Below are 22,913 nucleotides of genomic sequence, written 5' to 3' on the forward strand. Positions count from 1 at the left end.
TTACACTCCCTCCCCCGTACCACCCAACCCAACCCCCCCTAGTATATTCAAAATAAAAAAAAATCTCATCATGCTCATCCTATGCTAGTAATTAATTATGTATAATAGGGGCATTCTTTTCTAGAGAAACTTTCAGCAGTGAGAGTGCAAGATATATGTCACAATAAGCATTGCATGTGATTGATATTTGACACTAAATGGCCAACAATTTGTTTATTGGTTAAGGAGATATTTTTTATTCATATATACATTTCTCCAAGATTTTTTAAAGTTAAACAATGAGATAAATTTTCTTATTTTGCATGGGAAGAAGTATGTAGTTATAATGTGTAGAAAGTAAAGATAGAGATAAAAGTGAAAATATTTCAAAAGTTAAACAAACACCAGAAAAATGAAATGAGAAAATATTTTCAATAAGCTAACCAAACACCTGAAAATGATGAAAGGGAAATGATTTTCATGGAAAATTAATTCCACGGAAAATATTTTCCCAAGAAAAGCATTTTACTTCCAACCAAACAGACCCTTGATGGTAGATGACACTTATGATGGTATTTTTTGGCATTATACTTTTTGACAAATACAAGATCTTTTACTTGCGCTCCTCCTCTCGTTGTCATCAAACCCAATCCAATCCTCTCGGCAAATACAAGCACTCAACCCAGGATAGAACACATTAGCTGTAACTGTTCTATAGTATAAATAATGGATAAGAACCAATTGCGATGTGGAAGAAGAGTACTTCTCCACAAGTTGATGTTCTCCATCTTTTGTTTATAGAAAACGACTCCCAATTGTCGAACAAGATTAACTTGAGACCACTTTGTTAACTTAATCCCGGAGAGGACACTTCACTATTTTGGAAAATCAGGGTTTTATGGCTGAGCACAAAAAAGACAAATTCCACAATGCATCTATAAAGAAAAGGAAACAAAAATTAATGGCCAATGAACTGTTACATGATTTACAAATATTACTGGCCAACATATATAAGCGTACAACAATATGCTTTTGCATCCTATATTCAAGATGTACTCTGGTGATAAAGGATAGGAGCTAAAAGATAATCAGATTAAGGATTTTGAGAATTTTACAGATAACTTGGTTTAAAAAAAGGAATAAAGGGAAGAAACCAAATAAATCAGAACCCAAAAAAAAAAAAGAAAACCCAGATATAACAAATGACCATATGCAGGCCAGGAAGTTTATTATTACTATTATGATTATTATTATTATTAGTTACGAACAAAATGTTTATTAGAAAATTTTCTATGTAGAATTCCTGGGAAAGCCCTGGAAAGGTGTTAAAAAAAAAAAGATAAAGATGAAAGGAAAGAAGATATTCATGTAAATTGGGCTACTTATGAACTTTGCAGGGAAAGCCTGTTTTCCGATATCATTGGGGGGCACCGATTTTTCGTGTTGTTTGAGGTCTAACTTCTCAAGGCCGTATTTTTCATTTATAGAGGACTTGTATGGTTGCGTACAAGAGGACATGATAGCCTATTTGTAAAAAAAGAAAAAAAGAAATGCAGCCATTAGGAAGACGTACCAATTGCTGGTCCAGTATTCACCCGTATCGACGGGCCTGCTATGCTTGTACCATCAATCTTCGGCAGTCACCTCGATCCAACTTTTCTAGAAGTGATCCTAACAACGTGTGGGGATGCTCCAACGGCCTTAACTCAATATTGAAAGTCAGAGATTCTGATTTTTTTGATAACTTAGGGTCTGTTTGATAACATAAAAAAGTGCTGAATCTGAATTTTTTCAAACATTCGGATGTTTTGAGTGTTTGATAAATGAAAATCTATTTGCTGAACTTGTTAAGCAGTGCTGAACCTGTGTGTATTTTTTTCAGCACAGGAATCCTAACTGAATGCTTAATTCTGATAAGAATCAATAGAATTACTTCAACTACCTTATCTTATCTACCAAATCTACCCTTGTTTGTTAATTATGTTCAAAATTCTTATCTAATTAAACAACATAATATTCTCTATCTAACGATTTTTAGTTTCTCTTTTCTCCCTTTTTAATGACTTTCACATCTTCTCCATACTCCTCATATAATATATTTCATCTTTTATATTAATTTGATTTAAAAATAAATATTGTCATTTTCATACCTAACAATTTTAAACTAATTAAATCATAGATTCTATTTCTTTTTTGAATGAAAGGATATAAGGGCAAAATTGTCAAATTAAACTTATTAAGCATTCAGCTATAAATATTTATCAAACAGCATAAATAGGTTTAGCATTAAAATTCAGACATTCATATATTTTTTTCAGTGCTTAAAATTCAGTAAATTAATTGTTTCAGTATTCAGATTTCAGAATTCAGACTTCAGAATTCAGATTCAGTTTTATCAAACGGAACCTTAGTCCAATACTTAAAACTAATAAATTTAAATCTTAAAATATTTATAAGTATTTGACAATGAAAAAAGAATATCTTAATTAATTAATAGACTTGAAGTATATAGACAAAACTTACTTCAAAAAAATAAATGATAAATTATTCACTTATTATTTAATAAAGAGACCACCAAGGTGGGAGTTTAAATTACACCTGCAGCAAAAAAAATCCAAGGGTTGTGCCAAAGCACTCCCTTGGTCTAATAAGGTCTGTGTACCTACTAACCCCTAACACAAAACCTCTTTAGCCTCTCCCTCCCTTATAGTCTAGGATAGATAGGTTATACAATAATTGTCGTTTCCGGAAAAAAAAATTAACATAGAATGCATTCAAATATTAGAATACAATATTTATAATTTAATAATTTAATGGATTCAAATTTCAGATTTCAATTTTATCAAATGCACTCTATATTCTATTATTGGTTGGATGAGTACATTTTTTATTCAATACTTTTTGATTCAATAAACACTAATGTTCGTTCCTTGATTTTACTTAATTTGAACAAGAGAGACAAGCTGCATATTGACTGAAGAAAGCAGCAACACTCAAATGCATCGGCAAAATTTTTGAAGTCCTAATAATAATTTTTACTCATACTATAAAATGTTGTACATGGAGGCAAGAGCATATTTGCTTATCAGAATGCTTCCAGTCACCAATTAGCCGACAAATTTTGTTAGAACAAAGAAATGATACAACTTCAATCTGCCACAAACTCCTTCAATTTGTAGAGGGGAGAAGTAATCAATAATATTTAGCTTACCCGGAGACATATAAACATATTACTAACAATTAACAAACATGTTTATTGTATATGTGATGCAACATAAGTGGATTAAGAGGCAGAGTTGGGGCAGTGTTCATTGCCATCCTAAATACTAAAATGGGCCTGACGAATATTCTGAACGGTATAAGGCTCATTTGAAAAGCTATGATTGGAAAAAAAAATACTTGTAATTTTGAGAAGAGCAAAGTATTTCACATATTATACAAATAAATAGATAAATAAAGTATATATATTTATGACACTATTTGATAGGTTTTATTTTAGGATTGATTTTTTATATACTAGCACTGTAATAATTTTTTTTTACATTAACAGCTATAGATATATGTCATATGTGCATGATTTTAATTTCAAATTTGAATTCATGTTACGTGATATGTAATCTAAACCTGTCAGTATAAAAAAAAAATTATACACCGATAGTATATAAAAAAATACTCTTTATTTTATATATTTAGTTCTCAAAACCCAATTTAATTGGTAAGAATATTAATCAAGTGACCAAATCCTCACCCTTCCCCTTTCCATTGCACCTAAGAAATATGCTTACAAGCATTAAACCCTTTCTTAAAAAAGAATACTAATAAGTTTTTAGCCCATCCCGGCAGAACTAGTAAAATCTCCCTTCCAACGGATGTACAATGAGCTGATAGTATGATTGGTATACCAACCTTTTAGTTGGCTGCACGTGAGCTCTTACTTTCCTCACCTAATCTTGTTCATTTGCCATGCTACTTAATTAATCTCCACTTGACAGGACTCTTGAAAATGGAATCTAGCCAATGACTAGTACTACATGTGACATGGTATATATATATGTGTGTGTGTTAGAGTGTAGAAGTCTTATTTGAAGGGTTAATTACAATTATCTTCCTTGAGATTTGACTAAATCACAAAATGAACCATCTAATTCGATCAAATTACATTTATGTGAAGCGTCCAACTTCAATCTCAAAAAACCCAACTGAGGAGGCCATGAAATGACAAAAATGCCGGGTATTTAACATACATTTATCTTCATTTAGGTTTATTTGAATTATTGAAAGGACTGTATATATAGATAGGACTTAGGATATTATTTGAAATGATACCATAACATTTTTTTTGTGATATAACATATGTGAAATAAAAAAGTGGTTGAAAATTATGTTTATGATGCAAGTTGACTAATATTTGGAAATATTTTTTGTAAATTATGCTAACCAAACAGATATGTCCATTCAAAGAATTAAGAAATAAGGCAAAATTAGCTATATTATATGTAATTAGTAAAATATGGTATTATGAGTCAAATTTTCCTTTTGCAATAATCTTAAGTTGAATTCTTGTTCTTTTTTTTTTTTAGAAATTTCATTAAAAATGTTGTTGACATTACATCAATTGACTAATGTAGAAGTTGTTTTTTTTTTATTGTTTGCATACTAGACGCATTCGACTATAAGTTAAAACAAATAGGATCCATTTTGTAATTTGAACAAATCGAGAAAGAAGGTAAATGCAATTAACTCAAACTTCAAAAGGGCAATTTGAGGCTTTCGGACCTATTTTTCTGTTGATGCAAGCAACATACCTAACAGCCATTAACATGAAGGGGTATTTGTTAAACGTTTAGATATTCAAGAGGGTCAATTGTAATTTGCCAAACCGTAGGGGAGATAGATGTAACTAACCCTATATTAATCAGTAAGTAGCAACTCACTTGCAAAAACAAGATCGATTTGCATCAGTCAACGGCAAATAAATTAGTGTAACATGTAGATTTACAGAAGGTTCCCTATGTTGTCATTGAGTATTGATTAATCATAATCCATTGGTAATTATTGTTGATCCTGAACTAAAAAATAGTATAAGTAGTAGTAGACAACACTAATTGGACCATCCATAATCCCAAAATGCATATCATCTTCAACTCATCAATCTCCACAGACTAAATTATATATATAACATCTAGCAGTACTTCTTCTTGTGGCCTCAACGGACACAGGCACCTGGAAACATGGCCGCCTGTAATATACTTCTGGCCTCGTCTACTAGATTTTTGCTGAATGTCAAACCGTTTCAGCGAAGGAAAAAACTCTTTACTTTCAATTCAATACTACCCAATTACACTAGGAAACCCCTGGAGTACTCCAGCAAGGCTATCCTTGGGCATGCAGAAACTTGTTCTGTTGAAGAAAAGTTGGCGAAAACTGAGAAAGACGAACCATCAAGGACGATTAGCCTGTCAGCTATTGTGACTGTGAAATGTGCTAATCCAACGGATCTAAAGGACGTGATTTTCCAATTGATGAATGCTTCCTCCGCGACTAATGGCCGCGGTGTTGTGCTACAGCTTGTTAGCTCTGAGCTCGATCCTCGTAAGCCCCGGATCATCATGAACTTTGTTCTCCTTTTTTAATCACTTGTTGTTCCTTAAATATTGAATTTTTTCAATCAGAATTGCAATTGTATCAAATCAAAAAATTAAGCTGCATGGAACTTCTATTGCACGTTTTTCCAGTTCAGATTCGAGTATTCTAAGTTTGATAGTTAAAAGACCAAATAAACTCTCAATCTTTTTCGCATTTGGACCAATGTAACGGTACATTTTATAGTAATATATTTTGTTTTCCAACCCCCCCCCCCCCCCCAAAATATCTTGGATCTGAAAAAATTTTGAACTGTTCTACGGAAGATACAAGGGAGCCAAAGCTCAGCAGAGAAGCTGTATTAAACATGTCATACTCAAATGGCCCAAGCAGTGGTTCTTCGGACCCTCAAACTTTCAGAGTTCAATTTACAGTTGACCACAACTTCGGCGTGCCGGGGGCCATTATGGTTTACAACAAGTACGAGAAAGAATTCTTCTTGGTGAGCATCTCCGTTGAAGGGTTTGTCAATTTCGACTGCAAGTCTTGGATTCAACCACAGAAGGTGAATTCCAGGCCCAGGGTGTTCTTCTCTAACAAGGTGACTGCTTAAGCTTAACTCCCATCAGTAGTCCTATTCCAAGTCTCTGAAAATCAGATTCTTTGCCTGGGATGAACCTGGTGGGTTGGGATGGGTTACCAGAGATATATATCTAATTGAACATCAGTTTTGCATTTTGACTTGAGGGTGATAATATATGATATCTGGTTGAAACAGGCGTATCTGCCGTTCCAGACGCCAGCGGGGTTGAAGAAACTACGGGAGAGGGAACTTCAGGAACTGAGAGGTGATGGGACGGGGACTAGATTGGCGTCTGATAGGATATACGACTACGATGTGTACAATGATCTTGGAGATCCAGATAAAGGGATCGAACATGCAAGACCTGCCCTAGGAGGGCAACAAAATCCTCATCCTAGACGCTGCCGGACTGGCCGTCCTCCGACCATTGCTGGTGAGCCAAACATAATAACAATAGATTATTTGGAGAGCTTTTTTGGTGATATATTATGCGTGAAATAAAAGTTAGTGAATGAAAAAGTGATTGAATAACGTGTTTATAATGCAAGTAAAATGATATTTAAAAAAATTAGGAACATTGATGATAATAATAACAATATTAGAGGTTTAGGTTGATCAATTGCTTGTTCTTAGTACAACTGTTTAAAACAAAAAATTTTATCCTAGTATGTGTTATTAGTTTAAAGGGATAATTTCACAAACATTCCCTGTGATTTTTGACAATTTCACTCGGCTTCGTTCAGGTTCAAGAAATTACATTAACCTTCCTTGGTGTGAGAATATGACTATAATGTCCTTCATTTAATAGATAGTTCACAATATGATGCAAGGGTTAAATAAAACCAAGAAAAAGAAAAAGAAACCCTACCTCTTTTATTCTCCACCAACAACCATTCCTTCTTTCTCCATTTCTCTCTCTTGTAAGTATTGATTCTTTCTTTTTTTCTCTTATTGTCTCTTTGCCTTTCCTTTTCTCTTACTTTTTTACTATATTCACATCTTTATTTATTTTAATGATGACCTACCATACCATAACCATTTCTATTTACGTGATGAATATGGCACTATTTTACTTGCAGGAGCAAATTTCATTGTCAACTAAAGAGAAATGAATATGCTTGTAGTGATGATAAAGAAATAAATAATGCAATTGATAACTACAAAGCATGGAAGAGGAGGGATTAGTGGGAAATTGTTAGGTTGATTATTATCCTGAAAACTTGTGTAGGATGTTAACAAATGCATTTGATTTTCTTTACGATGTTAATATATATTTTTGTGGAGGTTGGAGTATTGTTCTATTGATGGTGATAGTTTAGATTATTATTTGTTTTATGACAGTACTAGGTATTGAATTGAAGTTTAGAGCGTGAGTTTGGTTGTTGGTTGTCAAGAGAGAATTGATTTTTGAAAAACATTTAGGCTGGGATGATATTACAAGACAGATGTTGGGATTTTTCGAGTTGTTGAAATTCTTGAACTGTTCAAACTATTTGCTTAGTAGGTTTGTCGCATGTTTAGAAATAATTAGATTTAGCATTGGAGTTTAAAGTGTTTGCTTGGTGGTAATGTTGTTGCAAATTTGGAAGAAAGTGTTGAGAAAAATAGTTTTATTTTGTTTTTTATAGAACAAGGGTAATTTAGGGTATTTGAGGAAAATCTAACCTGATGGGTCTATCTTGTTACCTAAATAGTAAAAGCAAGGGAACTAAGTGTATTTCTAAAACTTGAGAGGAGCTCTTTGCAACTGTCAGATACTTCAGGGGAGGTTTGTGAAATTATCCCTAGTTTAAATTTTTTTCACAATTCATGTATTTAATAATTATAATACGTTTATAATGTCACACGTGATTTATTTTTCCTACCTTCCGTCCTTCTCACACCCTTCTTATCTCCAACTAAATGAACTAGATGTAATATGTTCCATGTGAATTACGATTGGCCTAATGATTGAATCAACGACTCTTGACTCAATAAATTTTCGGAGTCAATGCATAGGTCGGGTTTCAAAACCATGGCCCCAAGTGAACGTCATGGAAGACTCGTTATAAATGACAATTGATTTTAAGAGTTAAGAAGAAAGAAAGTGACAAGAATATGGGGACCTAATTTTTCTTTAAGCAAATCAAAACTCTCTCTTAAAATTGGCAGTAAGTGATAACAAAGAGAGTATAGCAGTCAGGTAAGACTATCTACAAGCTACAAATGAATATCCCACAGTAAATTATGCCAACTGTACACAAGTAGACAAAAATCAACTGGGAAGTCCCCATCGAAGAGCAATGACCAATTTTCTTTGTTCCTAGAACCTAATTGTTAATGTTTATATTTACGATCTTCCAGTTAGAGTACTTCGGTCCACAAAAGCTAGTATTAGACAATGGAGCCAAAAGGAGACGAGCGACATTTAAATTTATTAAACAAAGAAAAAAAATGTAGTTGATCAATCCAAGCTTGTTAAAATTATGGATCTTATTCTAAAACCTTTCAAAAAAAAAAAAAAAAGAATCGAAATTTATAAATACTCCATCTTTCATTTATGACAAATGAACCATGTTTGATAGGTAGAAAACTGGAAATTCTAATTTAAGACGCAGAAATTTAAGAAAGTAATTAATAGTATCAATCAAAAATTATAAAGAATTATAAAACTATTTCATTTTGACTAAGAATAAGATTGGTAAGCTCATTGGTAACATGGGGTTGAAGTAATTGAGGCTGAGTTTATGTCATCTATTAACTATAGCTGCTGACTGCAGACGCCAATGCGGAAATCCCAGCAGGCTGTTCGAAACCGGTATATGTGCCCAGAGATGAAGAATTTGAGGAATCAAAGAGCAGATATGTATCTACAGGAAAGCTTAAGGCAGTATTTGGTTACCTGATGTTTTCTTTAGTTCCCAACCTCTACTCCGACGTTACCAATCTCAAAATCAAATTACCCCATTACCAAAACAATTCTCCACCTGGTAAGTGATGTTTAATTTTGCTCATTCACTTGCCTTCGTTTTTTTGATCATGAAATCATGTTATAATAAACCACGCTTTAATTAGAAATTTCATTTTCTTGTGTCAAAATTTTACTTGTTTGATCGTTTACCTTTTCATATCAATCTTCCTTTAAATGTTTTTTTTCTTCATCCTAGTGTACTTTTTATGCTTCAGCTTAAAAATCCAAAACATATTATCTGAACTCAAATTCTGCCAGCCATTTAGTCCCTTTCGAGACGAATAACCACGTATATATGTGCAACATTCCTGAAGGGGCAATGGGATTCTCGGATCTGGGGGACGACGAATTTGCTCTACGAGTTCTTGCAGGAATAAATCCCTTAAACATAGAAAGGTTGACGGTGAGTCTTTGTAAACATGGGTTTTTAAGTCCAGAAGTAGTCTTTATTTACAAGTTACTCGTTAAGTTCTGTTAATGCAATCCGATATATATGGTGTCTGGAAAAACAAAAATTTGCTGATCAGACAGGATTGTTTTTCTTGTTCAGAACTTCCCACCAAGGAGCAAACTCGATCCGTCTATCTACGGCCCCCTGGAATCAGCTCTCAAAGAAGAACACATCATCAGCCATCTAGATGGAATGTCAGTGCAACAGGTACGAGCTATATGGGTGTTGGATCTTGTTTCCCAACCCTAGGTTCTACTGGGAATTCCTAAGGTGCTATCTGTACAGGAAATAAATTTTTCGAGGGCCAAATGAATTATCAATACTCAAGAATAGTCTTTCGTTTTTACTGTTGTTATGTGTACTTGGAAAAATACTGTGCTTCTTGGTGTCTGCAAAATTTTTTTTTTGATCGACTAACTTTGACTAGTACTTTCAGGCAATGGACAAAAAGAAGCTATTCATATTGGATTACCATGATCTCTATCTTCCCATTCTCAATCAGATAAATGCTCTTGATGATCGCAAATCCTATGCGACACGGACATTGTTCTTCTTAACAAGCGCAGGTACTCTGAAACCCGTTGCGATCGAGCTGAGCCTTCCAAAAGGGGAGCTAACAGTTTCATCTAAGCAAGTTCTCACCCCTCCTATTGATGACACAAGTAACTGGCTATGGCAACTCGCCAAGGCTCATGTTTGCACCAATGATAGTGGAGTTCATCAACTTGTAAATCACTGGTAAACAATCGAGTCTTAGGAGCAAAAGTTTTTCATATTTGATAGATATTTAAAAAAAGGGTGAAAATTGACCTCAAATATTCCTTGCCTTGGGAATATTTAGATAGTTCGTTGATGAGCAGCATTTTAATTTAGATAGTCAACCTTATACAGGTTGCGGGTGCATGCCTGCATGGAACCAGTCATAATAGCTGCTCACCGTCAGTTAAGCATAATGCACCCCATATTCAAGCTCCTCAAACCTCATTTGCGATATACATTGAGGGTCAATACAACTGCCCGTGAAACTCTCATCAATGCAGGTGGTACCATTGAATCCTTCTATGCGCCAGGACAATATTGCATGCAGCTTGCTTGTTCTGCCTACAGAGATTTCTGGCGTTTCGATCAGGAAGGCCTTCCAGCCGATCTCATCAGGAGGTTAGCTAGTTTTGAGTTTGATTTTCTAAATGTTAACTAACTCCATGTAAGTGAAACTTCATACATCACTAATTGTCAATTGTTGTTCTTATAGAGGAATAGCAGTACCTGACCCTAAGGACGAACACGGGTTGAGACTTCTTATCGAGGACTACCCATATGCAAATGATGGCCTCCTCTACTGGTCAGCAATTGACAAATTGGTGAAGACTTATGTGAATCATTACTATCCAAATGCAGTTCTGATACAAGATGACAAGGAGCTACAAGCTTGGTACAGGGAGGTAATTAATGTAGGCCATGCAGATCATCGCTTTGCTACTTGGTGGCCTAATCTTGAAACTCCTGATGATCTCATTAAAATTCTTACGACTTTAATATGGATTGCATCTGGAGAACATGCTGCATTAAATTTTGGACAATATGGTAGATTTGACCCGAGCCATCCCAATTTGATGCGAAAGCTATTGCCACAAGAGAATGATCCCGAGTATGCAAGTTTTCTTGAAAATCCAAAAGAGTATTTCCTATCATCTTTGCCCAGTTTGGACAACAGTGCTAAATTTGCATCTGTGCTAAGTGTGATCTCTGCCCATTCGAGTGATGAAGAATATATTGGGCAGAGGGACGACTTATTGAGCTGGTCAGGAGGACCAGAAATCTTGGAGGCGTTTTACAGATTCTTTGTGGACATCAAAATGATAGAACGAGAGATTGAGGAAAGAAATTCCGATTCCAATTTGAGAAATAGATGTGCTGTTGGAATACCCCCATATGAACTGCTGATTCCTAGTTCAGGAAATGGTGCTACTTCTAGAGGAGTGCCAAATAGCATAACAGTGTGAATTTGGTTTAAAAACTTGTGGATTTTCTCCTTTCAAAATATTGCTGTTTTCCCAGGTTCAATGTATTGGAAGAGAGTCAGAGACGGAGATTGTAATTAACTCAAACTCTGTTTAGTCAGTCAATTAAGCTGAAACTACTATCTGGTTTCATTGGGTGTAACAATTTGAAGAGCCATTGTTGTTTGCTACCACTTTATGTTCTACAGCCTCAAACATATTGGTTGCTATACCAATTGTGACGCAACATGTGAATTTGAGATCAGGATTAAATTGTATTGTGCCAGCGTTAATGAAAACAAGGCCAGATACACAGCCAAATGTTTCTTTCCATTTTCGCCACCGATCCACTAGAGTTCTACTTGAAAAAATAGTGAGACATGCATTAGCACTGCACTTGGTATGAGGATTAGTGATCAAGATCAAAGATTTTTCATTTTTCTAGCTTAATATATCACACTCAAAAGTTGTCGCTTATAAAATACTACTATATCTTTTCCAGCAATCGGATTATCATATGCCAAAACAACATAAATACGATCATGATCTTTAGTTCACATATTTGATTAAATAAATGCATGAACTTGAAATTACCCTCTGCTAAAGAAGGATCCTACTGATCTTGTTCTATCTCTGGAATTAGGTAGGATCCGATGTAACCGATAACTGCAATTTCGTAATGAATTATAAGAACTTCATAATAGGAAAAGATTGATTGTCACTTGGTCAACAGGCGGGGTGACCGGCCCGCAATGAAGGAGTTCATATACCTCAGCTCGAATGTCAATTTGATAGGTTATCTTTGAATTGTACAAGTGTAGCTCCTCCATGCAGCAGAATATGAGCATGTTAATTGTTACCAAAAAAAAAATAATGTACTGGGAAACACAACAAAAAAAGGGGGGGGGGGGGGGGGGGGGAAACGTTGAAGGAAAAACCTGATCAAATTAAGTCTGCGACAATGTTGGTGGTCTTCTTGCTTGGTTTCTTGTAGGTAATTAAGATGGATTGAAGGAGGATGGTTCCTTGAAGACAAGTTTCCAGGGAATCCAATTTTGGCCTTTGGTCAACTGAATTCGTCATCAAAAATTTTGGGGCAGGGCAGTGCAAAATTTGTGATGATTATTCAACATCTATAGGTTCGAAATGAGTGTTCAATGGTCTAAGATAGCAAGGAGAGAGAGGAAGAAGAAGGATGGAGGGCGCCATTTAGTTTAGTGGGGGGCTCAGGGATCTCAAATGTGGAGGGAGGAGCTGGGTAGAGAAAGAAAAGGGGCCAAAGAAATTAAACTTGATATAATTTCTGACTATTCTTTTCGAAATCTTCTTTTCCTTAATCACAAATTTTTAAAAAAAAAACAGTTTACCCGGTACTGAATCATTAATTTGACCTTATTTCGTTAACTAGAACTAATCATGATCTTGATCTGTACCTTATTGGGATTGCTGTCTGCAAATTCAGGATTAGCTTAGCTCAGCCCTGACACACCAACCGTTACCATTTCTTTATGGATTTCAATCTTATTTTTTTTCCAGTATAGCTAATTTTACTACTCCCTCCGTCTCATATTTGCCGTCGCTTTTCGACATTTTAAGGTCAATTGATTGATTGCAGTGTGGATGCTTTTGTTTTCAAATATTTTGCCCTTAAAAATTTTAAATTTAAATTTGATTAATAACATGACATACAACTAAAAGTAGGAACAACACTGAAAGAAAAGTGATAAAAAGTAATCTTAATTTCAGTAAGATGACAAACGTTAAGAAACATTTCAAAATGGAAAATATGACATCCATTTTTCAATGGGACGGAAGAAATACTGAATATTCCCCTAAATAAGATGACTAGAAAAGATAAACCATGTCTCACCGGCAGCGTTTGTCAGTTTTGCTGCAGGAAAGAGGTTTCCTGGTCATGACAAGCAACCGATTAAAATTCATGTTGGTACATCTAGCCCAAGACTCAACAGGGATGCGGGATCAAGTCTTTGATTGCACGATTTTTCATCAGTTTAAAACATTAACCATTCTCTGAAGGCACCATTAGTTGCTATGTGAAGAATCTTCTGATAAAAAATGGCAATGGTATGAGAAAGATTCATTTCCACCGCATAATCCTTGACAACGTAAAATATATACAATTAAATAATGGAAATGTCTGACATCTCAAAACCAAAACTTGTGAGGAAAGGGAGATTGCTGTGTAGAAACACTACCATGACACTCATCTTACATTTCCCAGCCCCAGCCCCGCAACCGTGATTGAGGAAATGGGGGATGGAAAGAATGAATTTTGCCTAACCAAAAATTTAAGTAGAGGCGATATCCTTGCTGCCAACAGCTACTTTCCTGTGACGCTTGGATTTTCTGTCCCTCCCTCGCTTCGTGGTGATCTTCTTTAGATAAGAGTTAATATTTTCTGACAAAAACTCAGGTACTGTTTTCTTAGGTTCTTCGTCAATCATAGGTGGTGGAGGATGCACAACCGCAATAGGGGGGTGGATGCCCCGGCTCTCAAGCACATCTCTGTGGTAACCCTGCATGTTATAATAAATTGCTAAGTATTTAAATGGGCTGCTGGGGGAAAAAAAAAAAAGGCAATGCTATCTGTAGAGCAGAAAATGTATAGCAAGAGGGATAGTCACATCAAAGTTAGTAGATTGAAGGACAAATTACATAAAGATATTGTTCGTATGGCAGTTGATGAAGTGAATCAAGGGCAGCGATAGATAAGGCTAGTGGAGAGAGAACAACAAAAGAAACAATGGTGGAAAGAATTGCCATTCAAACATTCAGAGAGAGAGACAGAGAAGAATCATCAAAAACAATTTAGTATTTGACGCATTGGTTAAAAGAAAAATCGTTCCATTCGCTAAAAATGAGAATGAGAATTGCTATTGAAACATTACCAGACATTTTTTCACAAAACAGTAGTTTAATAGCTGATTATTGCCAGTACTAACTAGCACTGTGCACCATAAAAAAATTTCAAGAATTATCTCTAATAACACTGTCTCATTATTCTATCAGAAAACAGGATGTGAAATTTTGGGTGTTCTATGCAGGTTATATCAGGGAGTAAAAGATTGAAACTACGAGCAACAAGCAGCACAGGAAGGAAAATGCAGACAGTTCTAAAAGTAATTTTGGGAGAAATATTTGTAAGCTGAAATTAACAAATTATCTATAAGAAAATAATCAGAGGTTATATTCTTTCCTCTCTCCTTTTTTATCCTTTTCCATTAATAAGATTACCTGAACCACATAGTTGCGTCTCTCACAATCCAAGAACATGTTTATTGTCCAGTTAGTCTTTGAGTTGATCTTGTCCCTTACAGTCGAGAAGCTAATCTGGTCTCTCGATGTAAAACGGTCCACTTCATTAAACCAAAGACAAGTAAAGAGGTCGGAGATTGGAATGTGCTCCCTTATGATAACGCATCCTTCAGGAACATCTGCAATCAGTGATAGTCAGATTGCACTAAGATAGACAAAAGTAAAAATGACCACCAACTTAAGCAAGAAAACACCCTAAAAGAAAATTTGACCAACGGATGTTGAAAGTAGAATGGAACAGACAAGAAGATTGGGTCATAGTCCTACCACTAGTGATAGGGAGTTTAGCCGAAGAATATGGGGTCAAACCCTCCTTTTTATAAAAATCAATCTGGAAGTCAATGGAGGCATTGTCATACTTTCCAGCAGCCTTATTAGCTTCTGCTTCCACAAACACATCAAATCGCCTGTAATGCCTTGATATTGCAAAAGTAGCATTTTTCCTCCACAAAAACCTGAAATGAAACAGAGGGTTGTCATGACTTTGTGTAAGCAGCTGTCAATTAGATAGACAGGGTACACATGAAAAAAAAAATTCTTTATCTTTCATCTCTTTTTTGTCTGGAGCATGACTCTGGTAAGAGAGTATTTCTGTTCACCAAGAGAATGCGAAAATATTCGAAAAAATATACTAATACTATGCAAAACATTCAGCAGAACAAGTTTCAGGGCAAAATAATGGTGATGCAAAATATCCAGCAGCAAGGTTTAGAAAGTCACGCAGTTGAAGTATGCAGACGAGATGACCCAAAAAACATGTCAGAAACATCAAGCAAAAAGGAGACAATTTGAAGAATGTTGGGCAAGAGGGAAAAAGTCTAAGATTGATCAGCCAGGTGTTGAATAAGACAATTATAAGAATTGTTCGAATTCTAAGACTGAATTCATATATGATTAGCTCCATCCACAATATTTGTGCCAGATTGATCATAAGGATATGTACCACTAACATATGATTTCTTGCAACTGATCAAATAAAAAGATTCCAACTAAACAGGATAGATATGTTGTCCCTTAGAACAACCAGAATTGCTCATAAATGAAACTGGAACTAGAAGATTCTGTTCCATGACTGCTTTGGACCACTTATGCAATAACATCTCCATGTCTTGATAATGCGTAACCAACATTTTTTGTTAATTTATCATGATAAAGAGTTTCGAATCATGAAATAGATAATTTTTCATACAACAACAACCCTTATCAACAAAATCGTTTTTGTTACTATCATTACCACCTATCCAGTTTAATATGGAGCCTCCATTCATGACACTAGACTCGTGTATTCATTTTTTTCTTTTGGCAGGTTTTTGACAATTGTTGTGTGCCAAGTATAATGTATCCAGCTAGCATGCCTGCATAACCATTCCCATTCAATAGTGACTCAGATATTTGAATTTCATTATCATTTTCCATCGGAAGGCATCCCATTTAGTACTGCAGGATCAAAGTAAATTTTGCTATCTCCAGCTTTCAGAAGAGTGTGTGAAATCTATTAAAGATTTAAAAATGTCGACATGTTGCAGTGTCCTAATACTCAACACGATTTCTTTTCAAGACAAGCTTATTGGATAAATTTGGAAATGTTTCCTGAAACATGATCAACCAAAAACTTGCAATGAGTGGCAATGGCATAATTTTAGTTCCCATCCACCCCCATCCCCTTCCCAAAAGGAGAAGAAACGAATAAAACCTAAGATTTGGACTAAAGGCAGGGGGAGAAAACAAACAAAATACCAAAACCCCGCCTGTCCCAACCACAATATAACAAATAAATCATGTCCAAAGGACTTAATTTGCAGTTGGTAGCCATGAATCTAGAAAAAAAAAAAGGCTGGTTATCCATTTGGCCACAAGAATAAGTGCCAGATATTTTTAAATCATTCGGAGTTGTAGCTTCTGCAGGCGTAGCTAACTATGACTTGGTATCAAACTGATGGTGCTTTGGAATTTTGGATAGCATGGGTGACAAAGGAAGGTTGTGAGGTAAGGAATTGGTGGACCCAGAGGAAGCAAGGACAGAAGAAAGGGCAGGCAACTGCACAAGTTTCATAAAACTTAAAATGGTGGATATCTCATGAAACAAAGGTCTGGTACATAGTTATCTATTTAAAGGGTCAAAATATAAGACGGAGAAACATCAATTTTTTCATAATAAGTACCAATATCACCTTCCAATGAAAGTTTAGAACTGACATTGGAAAATAGTTCAAGTACAGGAGGTAATGCCTCAGAAGTACCTCTCAAGTACTTGATATGGATCTACCACCAGCTCAAGCTTTCCATCAATCCATAAGGAATAGCGGGCACTTGGGAAAAGCCTATGAAGTAGAAGTTTTGGAACCTGCCAAAATCCCACTTAAGAATTACATCTTGCCTTTTTTGATGAAACGGCGAAATAGAATTACATCTTGCCTGCTTATATAGATACAGCACTCTTCAAACCAGAAGTAATGGAATGATTTTCAAACAATAAAGCAATACCAAAATAGGATCTCTGTGAAATTGTCTACAAGATACAGGACAGCGATATGACCACAACTAATATTTGTCAGAGTCATTTTTCTGGTTCTGAGAAGGAAGAAGTGCCACAGATACAGCAAATTAAAGAACTGCAAACAAAGAAAAGATTGGGAAACGTCCAAAGTTCAACCCAATCAACTAGGCTCTTGACATTTTAAAGATTTAGGAAATATACAAGCTTCATTCAAAATCCCCTGTCAATAATCTGAAAAGTATGAGATTTTCGGAGTTCAATTGCAGAAGTTTGGACAAGTTTAAAAGATACTTACTTAAGGAAACAATAAATAACTGACATAATAGATGAAATGAAATGTGGATAACAACAGTGGGAAAGCTATCTAGTAAACCTCGATTGGAGAAAGCCAGTATAGAAGAAACTAATAAATAGCTAAGATAGATAAATGAAAACTGGGTGTTGCAGCATGAAATTCTAGAATATGTAAAGAAAGACAGCTCATGGACATACAAATGAAGCAAACAGTTCAAAAATTATATCAGGCTTATGTGGAGGGTATTTAACCATCAACTGTTCATTTTTTAACCAGAGTAAAATTCTTCTTTAAACTTCATGCAACTTTGGTGAGTGTTTGTTTGAGTTTACACCTAGAGGGGGTTTAGAACACACAAAATAGACACATTTAGAGAATTAAATCAGAAGAAAAGCACCCAAGATGCGCACATTAACCAGCAGTTGGTACTGAGACTTAATCCCTAAGCAGCAAATTATGTGCTACAAGTTTGGGAAGAAGTAAAACTTCCACAAGAATCATCTATTGGTACCAGCAATTTCTGTAAATTCTTTATACCAGGCCACAATAAAAAGCAAACAAGGACACACTTTTCACATGTTTTTGGAAAAAATATTCATAAAACACAAGAATTATACATGCATATAGATTTAAAGACACGTATGACAGTCTAAAAGAAAAGTTCCACTGCAGAACTTCATAGATAAGAGACATGCTCCACAGAGGCTAGACTTAATAAAATTGTATATACTTCACTTAGATATTACATATCCTTAGATTAGGTAAAATTATTTACTTTGTCTTTCAAGAAGTGTGACTATTGATATCTTAAAAACCAGGGGTTTCAAATCTCAAAACAAATGAATCGAGGCTAAGTTTTTACTTTCCACTATGTCAAAGTAAAATTTCATTTTGGTCATTACAAGTGTACGTCAGACATATATTTATCTGTCCATAAGAAGTCATTACTTGATTGTAGATAGATGCCATTTATCATGTCAAAATTACCATAGGAGAAGTTCCACGGTCATGTATAGTCATGCATTGCATGTTCACAAAAGTGCCTTATCAATACTGACAAAATTAGTACAATAATTTTTGACAATTCCCGAAAAAAACTCACTGCCACATCTCCCATGCAGTTTTATCTGCTTCTCATTTGCAAACTCTGCAGCAAATATGTAAAAAATTTACATTAAATCTGAAACTGTCTTACCTTTCCATTGCGTCTTGGATCAGTGTAAGGCAAGTTGCGAACAACAACAATTCGCCACAACCCATTTTTCTTGTTAACATCCACAGCACTAGAATTTCTTAAAAAGGCTTCTGTTTCTTCATCCACAAACATATAGAAGCAGACGTTTTCCTTGGAATAGTCACTAATGTTCTTTGGTTGACGTATCAAATCAAAGGCTCCTGAGTAACAATGCATTGTCATGTTTATAAACCTAAAGCTTTCATGCAGGAATAACATACAAGTTGCATGAGAATATCATACCAAATATTGCAGAGGCAACGACCACCCCTTGACAAGTTTCCATATCAAGAAGGTCAGATTCATCGATGTCAAAACCTGTACCCAGTCCAGGCTTGACTCCTCTTACAAACCTGTAATGGGTATATTGACACGCTCTTATTAAAATGGATCCAAACATGGATTACCAAATTATTTAACCAAGAAGAGAAGAAAGACTTGTATTATGTTAAAATTCACTGAACTGCATCAGTAAAGAAATCATACCCGCAGTGCACGCTCATTGACTCCCTTATATCATAAGAATCATTTCTCTGTGCTAGTGAAGGATACCCACCAAATTCCGAACCTCCAAATTCAGTTTTAGTTAGGTTTTCTTCATGAATGTAAGTTAAATTCTTTAGAACAGGAGAGAAGGATGGTGCTGTTGGTTTTAAGCCGAGAACTTGTTCCATGGGAAGGTAGCACACTGGACAGGCTGAAAGAACAAAATAAACAGCATGCAGGAAAATTATTCCTAAATTCATAAAATGACCATGTTAATACAGGAGGAAAGAATAATAAGTTTCTGAATCTTCTTATTAGTCACAGTTTTGAAAGCATATTCTCATACAAACAAGTCGTAGAGAAATCAAAACAGAACAGGAAGTTAGAAGGCATACGACGCGGTCCAGTTCTTTTTGGATCTGCTGGTGGGGGAGGCAACGTGAAACCTTCACATGGATTCCCAGGAGGAAGGGTATATCCAGCAAAATATACTGGAGGAGACGGAGGAGGCGAGGGCGGTGGCAGAGATAGCAGCTGACCTGAAGTTGCAGTTCCTTGGCCTATGATTGCCTTAGAAGGTATCTTGACTTTAACTGTCTCATTTTCCACAGATAGTGGAGAAAATCCACTATAATCCAAAGTATTATTAAATTGAATGTTCTTCATAGTGCTTTCTGGCGAATCTTCACCTGGAATTAATACGAATATGATCAGATTGTCAAATGAAAGATGAAAAGCAAAAATATTAGAACACAGCATAAATTCTCTGACATCAATCCCTACATCACGGATTCTCCAAAGACGGATTCATCATAATTAACAATTTTAAGCCTGCGTTCAGATTGTCATCAAACACTATTTATGATCGAGCTGGATTCATCACGATAAACAGTTCTCAGAAAGCATTCTCAACATCAAACATTATTAACTGCCAAACCACAACAAAAACGTATACTCACCAACTATATTAGTCAGTAATATTAAGCTGAACTTGCATTTAACGGTCTTCACATTAATGGCATTCAAACTGTACTTTAGGCAAGCTAAAACCAAAATTAAGTGCACCAAACAAGGAAAAAGCATATTAAAGATTGCTAAAATAGACATTTACCTTTGCCAACATACAACACCCACATAAATACGGCGGCCGAAACAGCACACAAGAGCAGCATTCCAACCTTTTTTCTTGGGGCAAATTTAAAAATCCAGGGAAACAATCTTTCCTTCTCTTTGAGCATCTTGGATGGCTTTCGCGAATTGACAGGTGGCGTAGTTTGATTTGGCACTGAACCGTTCTGAAACTGAAATTGCTGTTGTTGCAATGATCCATAACTTCCTGAGGATCGAAGACCCAATGACCCTGTAGTCATTGCTGTCTTCTCAATCCCTTCTCTTCACCTCTCATCTCCCCCTTCCTTCCCCCTCATCCACAACCAACTCTATTGTACTTCTCTTTTCTTGCTAATTTCACCCGTGCAATCAACCAAAAAAGCAAATATTTTTTAATCCTCGCACAGTACAAAATCTCTGATATGCGCCCAAATTATTATGACAAAGTACACCAAAATATCCACTGCATAAATCAAATGAAACCAATCCAATAACACCAATCTGGCAGCAAATCAACTAAATTCACCTAAAATAATTTAATCCCAGCTCACCAATTGAGGCAAGAATGAAGTTAAAACAATAAAAAAAAATCATATGCAGTATTGTTCAATCCAATGCCGCCAATCCCAGTAGAGAAAAACACTGTGTCGTAAAGGGTTGGAAATCCAATGAAGATTGGGTTTTTAGAGTAAACCCAGATGAAAGTTAACAGTTTGCGAGCAAAATAAACAAGCACAGATGTAAGTAAAATAAGAATAAAGATAATGATCTATTTTTTTGAAGCAATAAAGATAATGATGTTAGAAGCAAAGACAGAAGAAAGAAGAAACAATGAAGGCTACAAATCCAAAAGGGACTTCATTTTTTCTAATGTAATATAATCCCAAGTGGGGATTGGATGTAGGACTAATAAATTTCGATATTCACAGAGAAATTAATAAGGATGGCCCTCTGCTGAAAATGAAAATGAGATTTGGATTTATTTCTTGTTTCTTAGGGGTTTTCGTGGGATGCCAGCCCATACTTTGATTTCAGATCAGAGTTCAGTTTAAGAATTTGTTTTGGTTAATTACTTAATTTAAGAAAGTGTTATCGTACTAACATCGTAATTACTGTGTGAATGAACCAATGTCGGAGAAAATGGTAATAATGTAAATTTAGTAAGTCTGTCAAAATTTTGTTATTAATAAACAGCAGAAGACATTATTGAGATTTGAGAGTACTAAAATGCGCCAATTGCGGCTTATTTTAGACGGCAGGTTCTTCCCCCCTGCGTGGAATAATAAGTAGAGGATGCTATTATTAGTACTAATTATAAGTATTAGTAGCATACTTGGCACCCACTTCTTAGTACATTAATTACCTCATTAATCAAACTAGGAAATTTTGGTGTGATTCGACATTTTCTTTAATTGGAATTTTTATTGAAATAAAGGTTAGAAGTTAAAATCTTAAACTCCACTAGATAGTTTCGCGATGGTTTGGCGAACACATTAATTGATATAGAAACCTTGACCAAGTTCAGTGTCCACCAACTTCAAGTTCATTTTATACTCAAATTCAATGACAGCAAAAACTTATTTGAGCTTATTTGGGTAAATAAATATTTCAATTTAATTGAAATAATAATAAATTTCTTTTCTTGAAGAAAAAAGAGCATACTATAATATTAAATCATCAAAAAAAAAAAGCTACCTTCAAAAACAAAAGAAATTTTTAAAAAAAATGAACACTATGGCCATTGAAATCAATTATGATCTTCGCTACTTAACACACCTAAAAAGTCTAACGGCTAAAATTAAATACTCCAAACATAGAGGTTTTAGATTTTAATCCGTCTACTCTCTTCGCTGATAGAAAAAGAAAATACCCCTAAAAACACTAAAACATTAAAGAAACACATCTTACTTGCATTAACTAGTTCTGCCATGTACCCCCAAATTTATTTTTCTACCCGTTTTGCTTTCATTCTTTAGGTACCTAAAAAACTGAATACGGTAAAATGCATTCACCATGCTTGGCATTTGGCATGCAATTCTTTGAACTGAATTATTTTTACCGAGCATGCATCAATGAGTGAATGGAATTTTGTCCACATACAATTTATTCACTTTTCCTACTCTTTATGCCTTGGGACAATTCACGTTTCACTGCATGCCTTAATGAGTACTTAACAAAGAAAATGACTTAGTAAAACAGGTCTTACGGAGCGAAGCGCATGAAAATTTTAATTTAGTTTATTAACTTGCATATAGTTTCCCTGTTGTGATAATAAAATTATTCAAAATTTCCAATTAAAAGGTCATTTTTGGTCTACCAATCAATTAAGCTATTCAATATGTTATCTGCACTTCATCATCATCAAGAATTTAGTGCATTAGTTGCACTATGGTAATTTAGTCCTAATCA

At 35.1% G+C, this 22,913-nt stretch overlaps 2 protein-coding genes across 3 annotated transcripts; one reads left to right on the plus strand and one right to left on the minus strand.

Annotated features, from left to right (window-relative positions):
• Nucleotides 1–5,091: 5,091 nt before the first annotated feature.
• On the plus strand, nt 5,092–11,740 carry LOC113730976 (linoleate 13S-lipoxygenase 3-1, chloroplastic). 2 transcript variants are annotated; one of them, XM_027255986.2, is made up of 9 exons: nt 5,092–5,571; nt 5,889–6,163; nt 6,341–6,578; nt 8,905–9,114; nt 9,410–9,498; nt 9,646–9,753; nt 9,983–10,284; nt 10,438–10,704; nt 10,799–11,740. In XM_027255986.2, exons 1-9 carry the CDS (start codon nt 5,211–5,213, stop codon nt 11,547–11,549), a joined length of 2,601 nt encoding a protein of 866 aa, XP_027111787.2. In that variant the 5' UTR covers nt 5,092–5,210; the 3' UTR covers nt 11,550–11,740. The 2 variants fall into 2 exon arrangements, with proteins under 2 accessions (XP_027111787.2, XP_071935034.1); XM_072078933.1 differs by having other exon boundaries at nt 5,889–6,127.
• A 1,853-nt stretch (nt 11,741–13,593) lies between these two features.
• Nucleotides 13,594–21,577, minus strand: LOC113730977 (probable hexosyltransferase MUCI70). Its single transcript, XM_027255987.2, has 9 exons — nt 20,506–21,577; nt 19,790–20,083; nt 19,395–19,605; nt 19,152–19,261; nt 18,870–19,069; nt 17,123–17,226; nt 15,150–15,337; nt 14,802–15,001; nt 13,594–14,083 (listed from the first exon to the last, which is right to left on the minus strand). Exons 1-9 carry the CDS (start codon nt 20,762–20,764, stop codon nt 13,856–13,858), a joined length of 1,794 nt encoding a protein of 597 aa, XP_027111788.1. The 5' UTR covers nt 20,765–21,577; the 3' UTR covers nt 13,594–13,855.
• Nucleotides 21,578–22,913: the final 1,336 nt, after the last annotated feature.

This window comes from Coffea arabica, chromosome 2e, assembly GCF_036785885.1.
Source record: "Coffea arabica cultivar ET-39 chromosome 2e, Coffea Arabica ET-39 HiFi, whole genome shotgun sequence".
NCBI lineage: Eukaryota > Viridiplantae > Streptophyta > Magnoliopsida > Gentianales > Rubiaceae > Coffea > Coffea arabica.

Coding starts and splice junctions, on each gene's coding strand:
- LOC113730976 (XM_027255986.2), top strand. CDS start 5,211: ATGGCCGCCTGTAATATACTTCTGGCCTCGTCTACTAGATTTTTGCTG. Junction 6,164..6,340: donor GGGTGTTCTTCTCTAACAAG/GTGACTGCTTAA, acceptor TGGTTGAAACAG/GCGTATCTGCCGTTCCAGAC. Junction 10,705..10,798: donor CCAGCCGATCTCATCAGGAG/GTTAGCTAGTTT, acceptor TTGTTCTTATAG/AGGAATAGCAGTACCTGACC.
- LOC113730977 (XM_027255987.2), bottom strand. CDS start 20,764: ATGACTACAGGGTCATTGGGTCTTCGATCCTCAGGAAGTTATGGATCA. Junction 19,606..19,789: donor AAAAAGAACTGGACCGCGTC/GTATGCCTTCTA, acceptor TTGTTCTTTCAG/CCTGTCCAGTGTGCTACCTT. Junction 17,227..18,869: donor ATCCAAGACGCAATGGAAAG/GTAAGACAGTTT, acceptor GGATTTTGGCAG/GTTCCAAAACTTCTACTTCA.